The sequence below is a fragment of the Micromys minutus genome, assembly GCF_963924665.1.
Source record: "Micromys minutus genome assembly, chromosome: 6".
NCBI classification, from domain to species: Eukaryota; Metazoa; Chordata; class Mammalia; order Rodentia; family Muridae; genus Micromys; species Micromys minutus.
Window position 1 is genome coordinate 22,887,863 of NC_137975.1, and position 20,099 is coordinate 22,907,961.

Sequence of the window (20,099 nt, forward strand, 5' to 3'; positions counted from 1 at the left end):
CACAGAGCCCTCTTCAGGGGAGCCTCGGTAAGACGTGACTACAGCGAATTCAACAATAGCAAGCTTTCTTCCTGGCATTGTATCTTAGGCTGAGACAGTAAACCCCGCCAAAAAGGCAGAAACGCGTTTGAAGCAGTTCGTGTGTCCGGTGAGTGTATTCAGTTAAGAAGGAATGGTTGTTGAATTTTAAGATGACATTAGGGTAGCCTGGGGTAAGAAAAGCGAGGCTCTCGCCTCCACTGCAAAACGACCCCACATTTTGGAATGTCTTTTGAGACACCATTCTCTGTCAACTCATTGCAATTGTCTGCTCTTCCAGGCCTTACCCGCTGTCAATAGTAGTGGCCCAAGGGTGGGAACAAAATATTTTAATGCCACATCAAACAAGGGCAAACAATATCAAAATCTTAAATAATTTGGAGGTGTCGTGATGAGCCATTGAAACAGGAGAACCATGTGCCCCTGAACATGTATTTTCATATTTTAATATGTTCTTTTAAAATATGTTCATGTTACATAAAATTATATATAAAATTTTAAATGTATTAATATGTGTTATATGTTAAAATTATTGTATGAAAATATTGGTGTATGTTCATCCCTTAACTTCATACCTTCACATGCACATACATATAAACACACACATGAACACACAATCATTTAGCACTACAATAAACTTATTTAATATTTCAATATGTTTGACAGGTTTTAGTGGGTTTGGAGGGAAGGAAAAAAAACATATAAAGTCTCTGCTCTACAGTTCCCAACTCAGTCAGTTGGCTCAATTTGCCCAGGACTGAGGGTGTTGACTAAGCTAAAGATATTTTTTTGATAGGAAGTGACAAATAAACCAGATTGAGTTGGACATTCTGTATCTATAAGTCAACATTTTGTGACCGATATATAGAAACCTTTTGGAATATATTAGCTTAGCAGACCATAGCTTGCACCAACCTAAAACCTAAGAACATCATCAGATAACATTTCGGGCCTACAGAAAGCTCTACCTACTACCCACCAATGTATTCAAACCAAACCTTGATTTATAACTTTCTCTTCTTTCCTGTAAAACTGGGAAAACTTTATGAAATGACTTCTATATTGCAACATGGATTTTGGGGTAACCTAAATCTGTGCTCTCAGACCACAGTTCAGAGTAAACTATCTCTTATCCCTTTAAAGATGAAAGATGTCATTTTGGGGGCAAAAAAAAAAAAAAATGGTGCCTCAATGTGGGTCTCCGAGAAGAAAATGCTTTTCACCAGAGGAATCGTCCCCACTGGAAGACAAGCACCTGCATGAATCCATCGAGATATGCCCTAAAATAAATCCCTTCTCATCTCTTTCTTTCTCTCCTGTCTCTATTTCCAATCTGACAGTTTTCCTTGAGCATCATTCTTTCTTCTAGCACTTTTAATTACATTAAAGCGACTTCAGCATGCAAATAACTCCTAAAATTCCTTTCAACCTTAAAGCCAAAAATCTCAGATTCTTACAGGAATGCCTCATGGTGCTAAGATAACCAAATAAAGCCACATCTGTAACTCCTACCCAAGATTCTGAAGGTTTATCCTGAGACCCATCTTTAAGCATTGTGGGTGAGTTTTCCAGTCTGCCACTTGACTGCCAAATATGGCTTCTGTGTTCCTTTGATTCCATTTTTCTCAACCCAGAAGCTACTAGATGTTTGAGTACCACTGAAACTTTCATACTCTGATCCTGGGTCATATATAATAAATAGCATATGGCCTTTTCTGAGGAACATCACTATAAAGACTGATCTCCCCCCTCACACACACACACACACATACACACACACACACACACACACACACACACACACACACACACACACCATGTACCTGGCCTGGCAGTTATAAAGATTATTCTAAAAAAAAACATATAACGAGAATTTTGCTTTCTTGGAAGGACACAGGAATATTATGGGATTATGGGAATGTGTTTTCGTTTTTAATCCCGGGTATGGTGTATGGGGCCGCTTCAGATTGTCCACAGCAACTGACTATGATTCACCTCATGCTCTGGTAGGAGCATGAATTTGCCAGTAGCAGGTAGTTTCTGCAATTGTCTGGTGTTTGAATTCTGGGAACTTCTGAGAGGTTATGTAAATGCTAAGACCCCAGCGGTTGGGCAGTTGCTATTAGTGGTTGTTGATTGGTTGCTATTGTTTTTAGTTTGTTAAGTAGTTGTTTTCTAGGAATGGACTCATGGCTCCAGTTGCATATGTAGCAGAGGATGGCCTTGTTGGGCATCAGTGGGGGGAGAAGTCCTGCCAAGGCTCGATGCCGAAGTGTAGGAGAATGCCAGGGCAGGGAGGTAGGAGGGGATGGGTGGGTGGAGGAGCACCCTCATGGGAGCAGAGGGATGGGGGATGGGATGAGGGAGTTTATGGAGGGGAAATCAGGAAAGGGAATGACATTTGAAATGTAAATAAAATATATCCAATTTGTTTTTTTTTAAGTAGTTGTACTCAAAGAAGAAACAAGAAGAAGAAATGAGATATCTGCATCGTGAAGATCAAATTTGACCCAAGGAGCTTGATGCCCCTAATCAGTAGGAAATAGTCTAACAATAATGTCGCCCCTTTTCCCTCTGTTTTTAAAACCTGCTTTCTTTGTTCTGTGGAACTATAAAACTATGAACAAGGGGGTTAGGGTAAGTAACCATGACTACTCAAAACAACCCCAGAATAAGTTCTTTCTTGTTCTTTTAACAAACGAGAGCTGTAATTTTTGCATCAACACAATCATAAATTCAACAACCAAAGAGCATTTGTTGAACACCAACTGTCCTAAATGCTGTGCTCCCATTACCTACTGGATACCAGGATAACGGTGACACTTCCTGTTTCAAGAGACATCATCTTTCTAGAAAGTTTTTTGGGGGGACATGACTGACCCTCAATATATCTGGGCAATGACTGTGTGGACTGGGCTTATCCCCAGAGTCATCTGAAAGAGTCTCTTACCCGAGTTGAAGAAGAGCTGCTCCTCCTGTTCTCCTGGGAGTCTGTCTCAGGCTGAGCAGCTCTGCTCCTTATATATGTGCCACATGAAGGAAATGCACTGTTGGAGGTGAGGCCTGGAAGCCCTTGGAGCCTCCAGTGAAGTTTCCATTTCCTCAAGTCCCAGAGTCCCCTGCACCCTGGCTCATCCAACATCTTCCTCAGCCCTGCCTGAGGGGATGACTGGGTGTAGCTATGAACAAAGGATGTGCCTCCTTTGGTTGCATGTGCCCTTTGAGAAAAAACAGAGGCACAGAGATCAGAATTATTGACCTAGAATGGAATTTCCTGGTACCACCTAGACTCTCTCACCTAAGCTCAGCTTCCTTGCTTTCTTTCTCTTTTTGGTGACACTATAAGGTGGCTCCAGGGGTGATTTTGGATGGGTTATAATCCGGTAAAGGAAAACCAAGAGTCACTAGGATTCCCAGAGTTTTTTTTTTACACACATCTTTTTGTTATAAATGGAGTTTCCAATTCCTAGAAAACTGAAGGATTACAGCATAGAGTGGGAAACAACATCGCCTTAAGCAAATGCTAGTACTTCTGTTAGAACCCTAGATTCACAGCTGGGACAGGCTTCAACCGGTCCCCAGGGTGAGGGGCTCCTTTGTTTTTTCATATCCATATTTATTTTTGTCTTTCTATCCTGACTCACACTCCATCTGTGTACATCAAGTCAGCCTGGGAAAACGGAGTTTCAAAACCAGCTGTGAGCATCTAATCAGAGGATATTAAGAGGGAGAACCCCCTCTTATGAAACAAGCCCAAGTTCCAAAGCAAGCCATTTTAGGGGGAAAGGAAAAAAAATTATAGACACCAAGAAGGAAACCTAATGACTCCTCTTCCCATACTGGGTACTGAGTTAGCTGCTTAGGGTTTTCCTGGTCCATGGTGTCACAGTTGATGACATCGGGAGCTTCCTGCCCAGTTGCATCATTTTGCAGGGAAACACACTGGCCTCAGGTTATGAAGGAAGAATCCTAGCTCTCATGGTGCCCAGACAGGTAGAAGCCTCTGCCACTCCCTTGCCAATATGCTGGGAATTTTGCTGCATTTCGAACTCTCTGGAAGACAGGCCAGATTGGGGGAAAAAAAAAAAACAGCCGACTCAGCAGAAATGCATTTTCACTTCCCTGTCCTCCCACTGCCTACACGAATGACGTCATTTCCCCTTCCCGCATCCTTATGTCTTGCTGCATTCCACCAGGTCAACTCACCACCTCCCTTTCTACACACACAAATCCCCAGAGTCAGCCAACCACTCTCACAACTCTACCCGCCAACTCTGAATCTTTCAGAACATCCTCTCTCAGACTGGGGTCAGGTACAAGAATCCAGACAAAGATTGGAATTGGGTTTTCTCACTTACAAGACTGGGGATTTACACGATTATTTTTTCCCTCTGATCTCATAAACAAACATGGAAAACCTTCCCATGCGCAGTCACTGGCTAAATCACTCCAAGTGATACCTGAATGGTCAAGAAGTGCTCTTGAGAGCCCACCTGACCCAGGAGTTCTAGACCTGGGAGAAGGGGGGATGGGAAAAAACTACATCTTTGCACCAACCCTTCAATCACGAATGACCATTTCCTTCGTTTGTAAGAACAGACAACAAATGCCGGCCACCACAGCATCGGCAGAGCAGATGACTTTGCCCCGGGTGGATCTCATTACAATGCTTTCAGATGTCTCAAAATAGCACCTGTGCTCACCAGTACTTACCGATGCTGCTACTAAACCATGTTCAAAGAAACAGAACCTTTCCACTACATTCCCATAGCTGCATTTTTAATGTCATTGGTTTCTTGCCTCCTGTATGTATTTAGAAACATTATTCTGAGTAGAATTCCTAAGTGTCACTAGTATGCCAGAAACGTCATGGCACACAAGGAGTTAAGAACCCTTGTTTACTAGTAGAGGCATAGACACTATAATACTGTGGTGTGACACCTGGTCAGAGAAGAAAATCTATAGTGTGGTGATGGGGGAGATTGTCATCAGGGATTTCCTTGGAAAATCCAGAGCCTGTGCTTGTCCTTGATACTTGGGTGTGGTGAGAGCTGAGATTGCTTCTGAAGGACAAGGAGGGGATCTGAGAAGGTGTCCTGGAGACGGTCTGGTCTGAGCAAGACCTAGAAAAACTAATGCCCCTATGAGCTTTGGGGACAAAGAGAACATGGCTGCCAGAAGGGCCTGTGGGTGTTCGGTGAGATCAGAGCAGATATTGAAGAGGGTTAAGAAAAGAAGAAAGGAAGAAAAAGAAAGAAAAAATCCCAATGACAATAAACTGTGAGCAGTCCAGTTGCTCTGTAGCTCGTTTGGGGGGATATGACACCCTCTTCTGGCCTCCACAGGCACTGCAGGCACATGATGCATAGGTATAAATGTAGGTAAAACACCCCTACACATAATAATAATAATAAGACACCCCACAACCAGCACACTGGGGGGCCACAAGACTCCCACGTCACTAGGGCCTTGATCAATACTGTGCTCTGGAAGTCTACTAACCCATGGCTTGGGGTGGAAATGACTGACCTTCAGACTTCAGAGTGTTCATGGAAGAACAATTAAGGCAAACATCTGGCAGAAGATTGAAAACCAAGCCTGGTGACATCAGCGCGGTGATGTGAGTCCTGTAAACCCAGTACCCTCGGAGGCAAGGGTGGCGGGTTTATAGGAGACTGCAAGTTTGAGGCTAGCCTGGACCACCCTTGTCTAAATGAAAAAATAAAATAAAATCTTTTTCTAATGTTAAGGAGGTGAAAAAGAGAAATATGAATTATTTTATAGGCTCACAATCCAGTAAATGGACCAAATATTGAAGATTTCAAATGAAGAAAACAAGTCCCAAAGTCCAAAGTCAAAGTTACTTTTGCTTTATGATGCACAAATTACTTCGTGAACAGGCACAGACTGAGCACAGCTGTCCCCAGACTGTTGTCAGGGCCAGCAACACACACCAGAAATCTCAGCAGCTGGGAAATGTAGGTGGGAGGTTCAGAAGTTCAAGGACATCCTGTGCTACATAGCTTGTTAAGGTCAGTGTGGTATTCTTGAGGCACTGTCTCCAAACAAACAATGAAAGAAATTACAACCAGAAAAAAAACAGTGCCCTCACAAACTCCAATCCTGCAAAGATCCTTGAGATGACCCTTGACCCTTGAGATAGCTCAAACTTACTGGTGCCTAGTAACCCACATTGTGTCTCAGGAAACAAAAAGAGGAATTGGAGGCTGAGGAAGGAGAGGTGGGCTTTGCTCTGCGCTGGGGAAAAATTAGCTCTCAGAAATTAAGCCCACATGGTGGGGGGGTAGAGTTGGGCTATACCAAAAACTGGCCACAAGCTTTGCTTCTAGTTTTAGCTCTTTGAGAATTCCATCCAGTGTGTTTGAATCATATCCACCCCTCCCCCCATGCCTCTAGTCCTACCCCTTTCCCTATCCACCCAATGTTGTGTTCTTTAATTTTTCCTCACTAATTTTAATTTGTGCTGCTCATATATTCATGGATGTGTGGCCTGCCCCCAGAGTGTGGTCAACTTACCAGATGATACACTCTTAAAAATCCCTACCTTAGCATGTGTCAACCCCCAAGATCCTCAGCTAGGGGTGGGACTTGGTCCTTAGGTTTTTTGTAGCTCTTACAGTATATGCAGTTCTTGTGTTGGTTTCTTTAATCCTCATACAACATTTACCCCTTTCTTTAACTCCCCTTCCCTTCCCCCAATAAACATCCTTTATTTATAAACTATAACTATAGAAAACTAATCCCATGTCAAGGAGCAGAAGCAGATTCTTCTTAAAGCATCAGGGAACATGATCAGACACACATCTCCTGTTAATAAAAGCTGGGATTCTAAGCAAATCGGGAGGAAGATAGAGTCTCCACCCCATGAGAGGAGGATCCTAGACTTCCAGTTGGACCAAGAACACTGAATACTGGGTGACACATTCAGAACTCAGTCTCTTGTGCCTTTGCTGTTTTGGTCCATTTTCAACGCTATCTCAGAGGTTTGCCCCTCCTCAGACCAAGCTGCTGATGGTGTTTTGGGGCATTAGTGCCTTTCAAAGCAGAACCCTGGGCCCTGCGTTAGAAATCTCCATCAGAGCAGAACAAATTTTCCCAGGAACAGAAGGAGAGGGAACCAAAGCTAGAACTGTTGTGTCTTATAAAATGTGGTCTAATGTGGCAGGAGGAATCAGCACATGCAACAGTCCTAATACAAAAGGATGTTTATTGGGGGAAGGGAAGGGGAGTTGAAGAAGGGTGTAAATGTTGCAGTAAATATTAAAAGGTGATAACCTTTTATCCCGAGTTAGTGCTGTCTCCCATAGGGCCACGTGGCACTGTGGGGTATCTTTATCTTAGCAGCTCCACACGGCCTCACAGACCTGGGCTTCTTTTGAAGGCGGTCCATGACATTCTCAGACATATGGCAGTAACTAGTTTATACAAGAGGAAACAAAGTACTTTGCTTAGTCACGAAAGACTGGAACCCAGTCTGCCTGCCTTTGGAAACCTCGTACACACGTGGAGGTTTGGATGAGAATGGCCTCCATAGGCTCATATGTTTAAATGCTTAGTCAACAGCGAGTGGCACTATTTGACAAGACATAGGAGGTGTGACCTCCTTGGAAAAAAATATATATCTGAAACTATAAGCAAGCCCCCAGTTAAATGCCTACTTTTATATTTTTTTTAAAAAAATGCCTTGGCCATGGTGTTTCTTCACAGCAATAGAACAGTGATCTTGTTTTTCTCAGTCAGGCTACGGTGCTATCTGTGTGGCTAAGACCACATCAGTGCCTCCCCTAGACCCTTACCATGAGCTTGTTTTTCTCAACCTGTAGAACCTATCTTTATGGAAGATGCCACATGTACTTTACAAAGGGTTCAATGTGGTCATGCCTTAAGCTTTGTTGTGTGCACTGAGTTATTTATCACTAGGAATTTTTTCACCAAATTGTACTGTGCCTAACATAAATATGCCTAATACAAATATGCCTATGATATCCCTAATATAAACTACTTGGGGTCAGACTCCCAAAGTCTGAACCAACACCAGATACTAAGTCATGTTGAACCAACCTACCTTCTCTGATGGCCATAGTGGCTGCAGAGACCTGCCGCATAGATGAAATTCTCAAAGATCAATGTGCTCTCTATGTCCTGCCAAGCTCCCTCCCTTAGCAGCTCCTGCTGTATAGTCCTCGCCACAGCCAGCCAGAGCAGCCTGTACCCTTGAACCTCTAGAATTACCGGCCAAGTAGATTGTGCTTTAGTGACAAAGTTACCCAGCCCAGATATTTTGTTACAGTAATGAAAAATGCAGTCATATATCCACGTACATTTCATCCCTGTCTAGGACTAAGCTTCCCCAGCTGTTTTGCATCTTTGGGGCCTCTTTTACTTGCACGGATGAATTGTCAATGAATCAGCAATAATTGCTTCTCATAGGTAAACCGCAGTTTATTCATAAATGTCAGTCAGTACAATATGCACTAGAGCACACAGGTGCACAGCATAGGCCTGGGAGAAGCCGCTTTACAATAAGTTAGAGGGGCTGTCCATTGCTCCGGTGACTCAGGGATCTGTTAGAAGGGCTGTCCATTGCTCCGGTGACTCTGGGATCTGTTAGAAGGGCTGTCCATCACTCCAGTGACTCTGGGATCTGTTAGAAGGGCTGTCCATTTCTCCAGCAACATCTGGGATCTCTCCACAGCCCCCTGTTGCTACAAATACTACAACTTAGCTATCTGCAGGTGGGAGCAGAGAGCAGAGGCCTCAGCCAGGAGCTGAGATCTACTCGAACCCCAGCCCAGAGGAGAGAAATCTTTTCACATCAGCAAGTTCCCAGAAAAGACCCTCATTTTCAGATAACTATGAGACTTTCCACGTCTCCTCTTCAAAGTTAGCTGCTGACCACTTAACAAACAAACAAAACCAAAAATAAAACAACAATTAAAAACTCCTCACATTCGGTTGTTTATCTCTAGACAATCAGATGATGTCATGCAGCAGGAGATTCCTGATGACTCCTGTTAATCCAGGCTAAGAATATGTTCAGTTCTCCTAGAGACTTCAGGGCAGCAGATGAGGCCTCCAGCTAAAACAGTAAATAAATAAGTAAATAGATAGATAGATTGATAGATAGATAGATAGATAGATAGATAGATAGATAGATAGATAGATAGATTGATAGATAGATAGATAGATAGATTGATAGATAGATAGATAGATTGATTGATTGATAGATAGATAGATAGATAGATAAATACATAGATACATAGATAGATACATAGATAGATACATAGATAGATAGATAGATAGATACATAGATAGATAGATTGATAGATAGATAGATTGATAGATAGATAGATAGATAGATAGATTGATTGATAGATAGATAGATAGATAGATAGATAGATAGATAGATAGATACATAGATACATAGATACATAGATACATAGATACATAGATGGATACATAGATACATAGATAGATACATAGATAGATAGATAGATAGATAGATAGATAGATAGATAGATAGATAGATTGATAGATAGATAGATTTTTTTAGTTAAAAATGGTAAATGGCATCATGGAGTCTGACTACAGTTCCCATATTCTGAACCTTGTGAGGTTTTGCTTTCTCTTTATCAAACTTCTCACATAGCATGCAAAATCAAAGGTTATTTTTCTCACAGCTTAGCACCACTCCCACCAACCAAACAGTTTAAATCATTTTGGCTTCGTATATACAAACTTTTAAATCCTGCATTCCTTTCTCCTTTTTCTCCTTATTTTCGCAGGAAATATTAGCCTTGCCAGCCAGGTCTTTTTAACCTTCTGTTTACATCAATTCAATTTAATCACTTTGGTTTCTTGGGAAGCCTGATTCTCTCTAGTGCTCTCCAGTGGATAAGGAGAGCATGTTTTACCTTATACATTAGCTTGTATCTGTATGGATGTGGCTCCTGTCACTAATAAATTGGATGGCCTATCATGTAGGCAGGAAATAGGAGGTGGGACATCCTGTAGGTAGAAAGGATTCTGGGATAATGCCAGGAAGAAGCAATTAGCCCAAGAAGATGTGGTGAAACCAAGCATGCTGCCTAGGCACAGATAACTGGTAACCAGCCACATGGCAAAATGTAGAAACTAATTATTTTAAGTTATGATCTATACCTATCTATATGGTCAAGTTATTTGTAAATATGTTATCAATTTGAGCCTTATTTCTGGGAGCGTGGTGCAGGAAAAAGAACCACCTGATTCACCAGTTATATCAGAGCACTGAAACCCCCAAGGGATGTCTACCCAAACATCATGCCTCAAGTAAGGGAAGCAGGTTTACAATGCAATTCGTGATCTGTTCTAGCCCCTTCCTTACTAAAAGGATGTGGTAAGGGTTAAAGGCACATCCTTTGGATCCACTTGGCATGGGACCAAGTCCTGTGTGTACCAAGTGATCAACTCATGTAGCCTTCTTGTGCCTTTATATACTAGTATATTCAATGCCATCTACACTCAGAATCTTGCTGTGAAGAGACAGTGTAACAACACTTTACTGGGCTTGGAACAATATCTGGCTCACAGTACGAGCCACTTGGTTCTTCATTGTCCCTAGATCATCACTTAATAAGGCCGGTCCCCAAAGAATCGGAGCTCCCAAACAGTCCTAACTCCTTTGTTCTCCCAGGCACCAGCATCATCTGGAGAATGTTGAATGTGAGGAACTTAGGCCTCATGGCAGAAGTACTGACCAGACTCTGCACTTCAGTCAGATCTGCTGATACCCCGACAGCTGTTCCTGCATCAGCACCCCTCCCTGTGAGAATGACTGAGTGCACCAGGATGTAGGATGCCAAGGGCCAGTTCCCCACCATAAGGACGCTATATGTGTCATGTTTCATGGGTAACAGCTTCAGATTCACTGGGGATCATTGTGCCTACTGTATGGCCATATCTTATGCATCACAGGCCTGATGTGAAGGGGTAAGAAAACAGTAGAGGGAAGGTGAAGAAGAAAACCAGAGAATTGCCTCGTGACCTACATGTAACACTTTGCAGGCATCAACTTGGATAAGCCTGCAGTGGAAAATGGCAGAAAGAATAAATGATTTTGAGAGGAGAGAAGGCTGGCACCCTCTCAACCCTCTTCTCATTGTTCCAACTTCCTACACACTCCCCAGACCTCACCTGATTGTAATTGTCGTGGATGATTCTGGTTGCATTGGTGGCTTCCTGGCTGCAGTGACACTGTCTGTGCACCTGCTGGGACACAATGGGGACAGCACTCATTAGAGGACACTTACACTACCTCCTCTCCCTGCATGTCCTCCCTCCCTAGGTCGAGTGAAAGGTTTAGGGAAGAGCAGCTGGGAGGAAAATGGGGTCTGATGTATGGTCTGCATGTGACCTTCTCCTCGAGCATCTACACTCAACCAGGTGGTTGGCCTCGGAAGAGCAAGTACCAGGTCTTCCTTGTTACAACTGAACATGACACTGTACACGGTTAAATATAGCCATTTGATTACACTGTTGTTATTTTTTAAAGCAGGGCACAAACCATTACCCTTTCTAATAATTTTTGAACCCGAGACACAGAAAGGGAAGAAATCTTCTGCCTTAAAGGAGCCACACCACACAGGAACTCAGCAGCAGCCCTTGGTCTGGAACCGAAGGTTTCTCTTAGACTAGGTTTTTTGTTGATTATTTTTACTTTTATCTCTGTTTGATTTTAACAAGTGACCAGTGGGCTTACGAGTGACCATCCAAGATAGGCCTTACCATATGGCTTCCCAGAATGTCTTAGTGTGAAAATTCGAAAGGATCAGAAACAGAAAGCCCAGGGGTGTGCTTATGATCAGAATACAACCCTTGGCATGGTCCTCTGGTGGGCTACTGTACACTTAGGAGATACTCTGACATCAGTTGGTCGCTCCACGGGGAGACCCATTTGATGAGATATCGGCAGGCAGGAAGCCCCTGGGACTGACAAGACCATTGCAAAGTCTCAAAGGACCAGAAGTGAATGGCAAAGCAAGAGACGTCCTGACTCTGCAAGGCCTGGGGTCCTTCTGGACATATGGGAGCTGAAGCTTGGGAGCTCGAGGCTCTGACTCACACATTGCTCCAGAGCTCTCTGCATGTAGAGGAAGGAGTTGGCAATGCGGCTGATTCTTCTCATGACCTCAAGGCTGGTCTCCCGATGGTCCTTAAACACCCTGTCTCTGTAGAATGTCAGCAGCTTGTTGGTCACGCAGCACACATCTACAGGCTTCAAACACAAATTAGAGCAGGCCCTCGAAGGCCCTCTGCTCTCAATATCTCAGAAACAGAGTACAAGTAAAAGAACTGAATGTTCTTTTCTAAAATTTAGGGTATCCCTTCACACTTCCCATGGCCAAGCTACTATAGCCAGGAGACGTATTTACAAAGAATAAGGTTTGGGATCCTATCACAGAAAAGGTTTGCTTCCCAGCATCCCTAACATCCACAGCATGCACAGCATCCACAGCATCCACAGCATCTCCAGCATCCCTAACATCCACAGCATCCCCAGCATCCCTAACATCCACAGCATGCACAGCATCCACAGCATCCACAGAATTCACAGCATGATATCAGAAAACTTTTAAATCTCTCCAAGACCCAGGTACCCCTTTTATGAGATGGTTTGTATCCCTCAAGCCAAATTTGTCAGCTCTGTAATCTCCCAGATCACAACGTTCTTGGTTCTTGGACATCAGGTATTATACCAGACATGACCAATATATTCTTCTTAGTCACGGAGCCCTGGACCACACTACTGGGTTCTCTTGCAGTTCATCCCCTTAAACTGGGGACGGAGTGGGGTTTGCAAGACAAGAGAGTGACAGGAACATCTGGGAAGGTCAAAGGACTGCAAGGGAAAACAGATGCCTCCGAGACAAGACTCCAGAATCTCAAAGCACAGCCCAGAGAAGCAGGACAGCTTCCTTCTAGCAATTGGCACTCAGGCCTAAGAAAGCACTGCAGAAGATTTATACCTCTGCCTCTAGCCCTGAGGCAGCTTTTCCTAGACAGTATGGCAGCCTGGTTAAATGCTGAATCTTCATCTGTCCTCTCACTGGGCTGTTAGCCAGAGGGAAAAGTTACACACCTATGTGTTACTAAAGACTGTGGCATTAGGAAAAAAAGAACCCACATAAAAGGAAAGAAGGAAGAAGGGACAAATGGAGGGAGGGAAGAATGTAGGGAAGAAAGGAAGGAAGAAAAAGAGAGGGAAAAAGAGAGGAAGGAAGGAAGGAAGGAAGGAAGGAAGAAAGAAAGAAAAAAGAAAGAAAGAAAAGAAAGAGAATGAAGGAAAAAAGAAAGAGAAAAGGAAGAAAGAGAGGGGGAGGGAAGGAGAGAGAAAGAAAGAGAGGAAGGAAGAAAGGAAGTAAGGATGGAGGGAAGGAGGGAAGGAAGGAAGGAAAAAGGTAGGTAGGTTCAGCAGTCAACAACTTGTGGCCAAGACTGAGAACTTGATTCCCACCCTCAGAATCCATATGAAGGGAAGAGAGAACCAAGAGTTTCCCACTCACTCTCTCTTTCATGCATGTGTGTGCACAACACACACACACACACACACACACTCATGCTTATACATCCACACAAATAAATTTTTAAAAGAAAAAGAATGGGAGAAAGAAAAGGGAAAGAGGGAGGACAGAGGAATATGATACAGATCCAAATTCACTTACTCCTTTCTTTACCCCACATCAGCTATTTCTGAAGTTTAAGAGGAGAAAGAGTCTGGAAGCAGAGACATGATCACCTGGAAGGGGCGGGTCCTATTCCCGGCTTGGTCACTAATGCATCTCCCTCTTCTGCTTCACAATCTCAATTCCTCATTGATACAACTTTTATGTATCAATGACTTGTAAGTGCTCTACAACTGCCTCAATGCGCATTACTTTTACAATAGATCAGAGGTCAAAACAGTTGGGGTTTTTGTTTTGTTTTTCTAATTTGCTTTGCTTTTTGAGACAGGTGAACTGGAAGTTGCTAGGAGAAAAATCCTAAACTGTGATAAAGATTCTCTAAGGCTGCTTGACTAACCAGAACTTCTGTGACTGTGGGAATTGTAGCAGTGTAGATCCAGAGCCAATTTATCCTGAGCTGTCTTTAACCCCTCAGTAGCCGTTCACCTCTATGTCTGATCTAGCACCTGTGACAATCAGGAGAAACTTTTAGAATATACTAACATTCCACTAGTGTCCCCAAAATTAAGAATGTCATCAGCGAGCAACTGAGGCCCACAGCAGATTTTCCACAATTTTCTATAACCTGCCTACCTTCTGTTCCCACCAATACATTTCACATTTATGCCTTAATTTACGACTTTCTTGTTACTATACAAACTTCATGAAACTTTACTGCTTTGGTATAACCTAGAACCCAGGTTGTCACCGCTCACCTGCAACCCCAGAATAAACTATCACTTATTCCCTTTGAACTAAAGTTGGGTTTATACACCAACGTGCCCCTGGCTGTTTTGGAACTCAGAAAATTGTGCAAACTGGCTTCAAACTTATGATAACCCTCCTGCCTCTGCCTCCTCAAGGATGAGTGGACAGGCATGTCCCACACACCTGGCTGAGAGATGACTCTAAAGGTGTCTGACAGGCTCTTTTGGTAAAGGGGGAGAAACAGTATAGCAAGCTGTCTGCTAACATCTGTCTCTACCTGGTCTGGAAAGTGGGGCTGGCATCCCACTGGCCTTCCCAATGAGCCACCGCTATAAGGCTCCCTCCCAGTCACTCTACACTAATTCGCTCATGTCACTTTAATCTCACAAGCCTTCTCTGCCTCTCTGTTCTCCCTGTCAGAAAGCCAAGGTTCAGCCTACTTCCAAAAGTAACTGTCTCAACCCCCTACCCTATTCTGCCTGTCCTTGACATTCTAACCTGCCTGCTCACTTTCCCTGTCACACTGGCCTGACTTTACTGTTATTATACTCATTTTTCCCCTGTATCTTAAACCTTTATCTACTTGTCTATGCCCTTAGCTTTAAGTGACTCTGTTTCATTCTATTTCATTTCTCCCTACAGGAGGATCTTCCACAACAACCACCAAACCACTGAGTCCTACCCCACTAAAGTACCCGGTACTTCTGTTGCTCTCTGGGGAAGTGTCACTTCTTTGGCCATGCCCATGATTTCAAAGTCATTGAAATACTGATGTACCCAAACTGCTTAGATGGCAAAGAAGCCTGGGCCATTAAGAGAGCACTGGGCAGGGATTTGTTTCTGAGCACATGAGACGCAAGCCAATTGGTACCTTAATGCTCCTCAGGTTCTCCAGGGTGGACAGAATGGTGACATTTTTCAAGGTGTCCTTATCTTGCTGTAAAGAACAGGACAGACATCGATGAGAACCGTCTACTTTTTCAGGACCCCTCACAAGTAACAGGCAGGGACTTGCCTCACACTCTGAGACGTAAGGTAAAGCATACTGACTCCTTCAGACAACCCACGCTCACCAGGGCTCTCCTGATCTCCTGGAAACTCTTTTCTATGAGGCGCATCTCCACAGAAATCAAACATCTCCTAAGACTGTAGATGTGAACTGAGCAGAGAATGAACATCATGCCCAGGAGCCAGTGAGACGCCCACTGTGCCTTCATCTCTTCTGCAAAGATGGAAGTCGGTTGTCCACCTGAACTGCAGAGATTGGTTTTCTAACTCTCTGGCAAAACAAGGAAATAACCCCCATTGGCAAGGGAAGCTGGTAGGTAGCCCCGCCCTTCCCAGTATGCTTTTTCTAATTGTCCAGACATCTTGGACAACTCGGATGCAACAGGTGGCAGCCCTTGTACCACCCAGCAGGTATGTTGGGCACAATTACCTTGTTCCACACAACACCCACCCTCCTGCCAAGGTCTGTTCCTATCCGTGCCTCACCAAGGAGGGAACTAAGAATTAGGAAAATAAGATGCTTTGCCAGAGCTGACATGGTCAGCTGACCTCTGTAACCCCTCCTTATGGCCCAGCCTCCCACTTACAAAGCAATGTCTCTTCTGAAGACACAGCTGTCTCCGATGGAGATCAGAGCTCCACACCAGACAGAACCCATTTCTGATGAGGTCCCGCTGAACCAGGAAATGTACTTTGTATTTTAAAAGGTATTTAATACCGCAAAAGGTTAGGTTCCCAGAATGAAAAACCGTAATTGATTTAAATGCCCTCATAGTCTATTTTTCTGTTCTCTCCTCTTTTTTTTTTTTTTTTTTTTTTTGCTCCATTTCCTTTTGTTAAAAAGAAGGTACCACAAAATTTAAACATACATACACACACACACACACACACACACACACACACGGTGGCTCTTCTCCAGAAGCCTCATTTACCTGAACAACACAAGTCCTGAATAACAGTAACCCTGTAGTGTGAATGACCCCAGTGAGGACCCTGAGAACCCAGGCCAGCCTCACCTCTCCGGGTGCCTCCTGCTCCTGTCGCACAGAGTCCTCTCTCTCTCTCCCTGTGCTCTTTGCTATTTGGAGAGGGCTGGTTACTTTTATTCCATGGATAGGAGGAAATGCTGTCAAGGTTAACTGGGTGGATCCACCTTCAGGAGATTCCCCCCCCCCCCATTTCTTTAGTATTTCATTTCCTTAATCGTTTTCTTTCCTTTCTTTTTCTTTGTGAAACAGCTGATTAATCATTATTAAGAAATGCCTCCCCCCTGAGTTTTGACACATTGCTTCTGGGAAAAATAAACTCCCATCACCATGCAGATGAAAACTACTTGCAATTTTGTGTCCATGGTGAAAACTCTAAGTCACTTTCCTAGGAGCTGGGGCGCCATACCAGCTACACCCTGCAGGCACAGTCAGGAAAACCCTGTGTAAATGGCCTGGCTTTGTCAGCACCCAACTTCCTGAGACTCTGCAGGTCCCCTGGCTCCAACACAAGCCATCTCCCTGATGCCCCACACAACTCCAGAGGACCTACCACCTTCCCGGCTTTCTACATGCATGACTTTGCTTAAGCCTTTAGGGGCAAATCTTTTTTTCTCCTATGGACAAAATATTGGAGAGGGATTGCTTGTTTGTTTTTGATATTTGTTTGTTTTATGTCACCTCTTTTCGCTTGATCTTGTCTCTCAGAAGTCCACTTCGCTCTTGACTGATGCAGAGAACGGGAGAGAGCGGTACACTTCCTTCAGAAAAATTAGTGGCAGAACCGGGAACAGAACTTAGGACCCTTATACTGGACCCAGGGGACCTTTTAGGCAGGTCACAGTCTTACTTATTGCCTCTCTCCATCATGAAGCTTTTCAGGGGTCAGGGTTATGTGACAGAAAGACAGGGTGTGATTGTGTTCTCTCGAAGAGTCATTTTTCCCTTGGGGACAATGGTCTCTGCGAGGCTGCCCTTGTCACTATGGAAGGCCTCCTTCCTGTGCACATATGGGACGGAAAACACTAATTGAACTCAGAAGGTTATTAATAAGCAAAGAATGAAAAGGAGGAGTTGAGGCTGGTGGGGAGACAAGGCACGGCAGTGTCACTAGGAGGGGGGTGGCGTTGGGTGGAGATGACCAAGTGTTGTGTATGTGAGTGAGCATTTCAAAGAATGGATAAGAATATGATTTCAAAGACTAGTTTCCTCCCCAAAGTAACTCTGAGATGGGGCTTAATCAGAGTACGCACGCACGCTCGCCCACAGGGTAGGTACAGAACCTACTCCTGCTACCAAGCTAAGAAGACAGAGGCGTGGAAGAAAAGAGAGAGCATCTAGAAGGTATTGGAAGAAAAGAGAGAGAATCAAGGAAAATCAGAGCCGTTGTTGGGATCCAAGACAAACAAAGCCCAGAATCTGGAAGATGGTTGTCCAGCATCTTGAATTTAATGAAATAACCTATGTGGAGAGAACCTATAAGCTGCTGTGGTTCACAATTTCATAGCCCTGAAATTAAGCCCATGCCTTCCTCTTCTCTGGGTAGCACAAGCTACTGAAAACCTCGCTGAAGCCCCATAAAACAGGTAACAGGAAGGTCAGGGGTTCAAATGAGCTAACGGGCCGGCCGGTGTCACAGTAAACACTGTTTACTGGTGCACAAATAGGGAGTAGCAGGTGGTGCTTACTCTGTGAAAGACAGGGCACCTCCGTTAATATTTGGTACGTGCATCCGCTCCTTCTGGAAAGGGAGACAAGCACAGCTCTGCAGTCAAACCTCCCAGGAAGTGGGTGGCAACATCCAGGGAGATGGGGGTGCCCTTTTCCCAGCATGGACTCAGCTGCCTGGGTCGGAGCCCAGAGCCACATGACAACATGTCACGCATTGCAACATGACTGTGCACAGTCTCTCATTCCATCAAAGGAGCCGGCTCAAATTTCAGATGTCACACTGGGGAGCTTCCCGAGGACAGGAAATGCGTGCAGAATCTATAATCCGCTTCCAGCATGCAATGTCAGCGGGGCTGTGATGCCAAGCTGGGCTCACAGGCTGTGCTCCCAGTGGCTGTCAGACTGGAGACAGGCCACTTCATCTTCACACTTGTTGGTCCTTTGGCACAAATAGTACCTGTGAGGTATTCGCAGTGTCGGCTTGGTGTGGAGATTAAATAATCAATCGTTAGCCCTCAACACAGAGCCTGATAAATTATCTCTTTTTGAGACAGGATCTCGCTATGTAGCACAGGCTGCTCTCAAATGGATGATCCTCCTGCCTCAGGCCCCCAAGTACTGAGGTCACAAATATACATCACGATATCTAACTTGCTATTAGCTCTAGAGCTCCATCTGAAGCCCTGTATCAACAGGAAGGAGATCAACAAGAAGGGATTCTCTCTAGCCTAAGCTTTACTATCTAACACTCAATATCTAAAAATTAAAATATAGATCTTGATAAAATGGCACCCCTTCTGGAACTGCAGTCAAATTGTGAATGTGGTCCTATAGACACAGGTATATGTAGCCTTAAAATTAGACACAGCTGAGCCACCATTGCAAGACTGGGGCCCAACTTTCTATCTGTACCGCAGGTGGTGGTGTATACCTGCCATCCCAGAACTCAGGAGCCAAGTGGGAAAAATTGTTTCATGTTCAGGGCCAGCCTGGGTCACAAACTCGGTTCCCTTCCTCCACACCATCAAAATGTTTTCATTTAGCAAAAGGTAAGGATGGAATGAAGTCCAAGAAGCTAGGCTCAAGGATCCTCCCTCTCTGTCTCTGTCTCTCTGTCTCTCTGTGTGTGTGTGTGTGTGTGTGTGTGTGTGTGTCTGTCTGTCTGTCTCTGTCTCTGTCTCTGTCTGTCTGTCTCTGTCTCTGTCTCTGTCTCTGTCTCTCTCTCTCTCTCTCTCTCTCTCTCTCTCTCTGTCTGTCTGTCTCTCTCTCTCTCTCTCTGACAAATACTGGAGAGTCTTTCATGATTTCCAGTCCTCTTTCCCAGCCATTCCCAGCATTCACTCTAGCTGCATGAATCATTTATGGTGCTGGGACAAGTTCTTGTCCATGAAAGACAAGAACAGAGTCTGTCCACTCCCCAGGGCAAGTCCTAGCGCGCCCCTCACTTTCCCTGGGAATGAGGCTCCCCATGGAGTTCTGAGGAAGAGCCGATTCTGAAGACTAGGAAACACTAGATGCTGTGATAGAGAAGGAAATCTATAAGAGAAAAAAGAATGCTCAGCACTGATGGGTGAATATTCCATATGGGAGGCTAATAAGAACTTATGGGGAAAAAATGATCAGTTCTTGGGAGACAGAGGTAAGTGTATACCGGTGAGTTCACAGCCTGGCTGGTCTACATAGTGAGCATCAAGCCTATACAGTGAGATCCTGTCTCAAAAAATAAAAGGGGAGGGGAGGACAAAAATATATAAAAAATGTTTTAAAGGTCTTAAGAATCATAATTATCCTTTGAATCATAGATAACTTTGAAAATAATTTTTTAAAGAAAAATTTGGGGAGGCCAGGTGTATTAGGACACACCTTTATTCCTAGCACCCTAGAGGCAGAGGCAGGAGGATCTCAGTGAGTTCAAGACCAGCCTGGACTACAGAGTAAGTTCCAGGATAACCAGTGTTACAGA

General features: G+C 44.1%; 1 protein-coding gene across 1 annotated transcript; it reads right to left on the minus strand.

The window, feature by feature from the left end:
- Positions 1 to 9,017: 9,017 nt before the first annotated feature.
- Positions 9,018 to 15,688, minus strand: IL19 (interleukin 19; the record flags this gene model as incomplete). The annotated part of the gene is made up of 5 exons (XM_080918387.1): positions 9,018 to 9,139; positions 11,236 to 11,310; positions 12,164 to 12,316; positions 15,343 to 15,408; positions 15,545 to 15,688. The coding sequence occupies 5 exons, from the start codon at positions 15,686 to 15,688 to the stop codon at positions 9,044 to 9,046; spliced, it is 534 nt and encodes a 177-aa protein (XP_080774513.1). The 3' UTR covers positions 9,018 to 9,043.
- Positions 15,689 to 20,099: the final 4,411 nt, after the last annotated feature.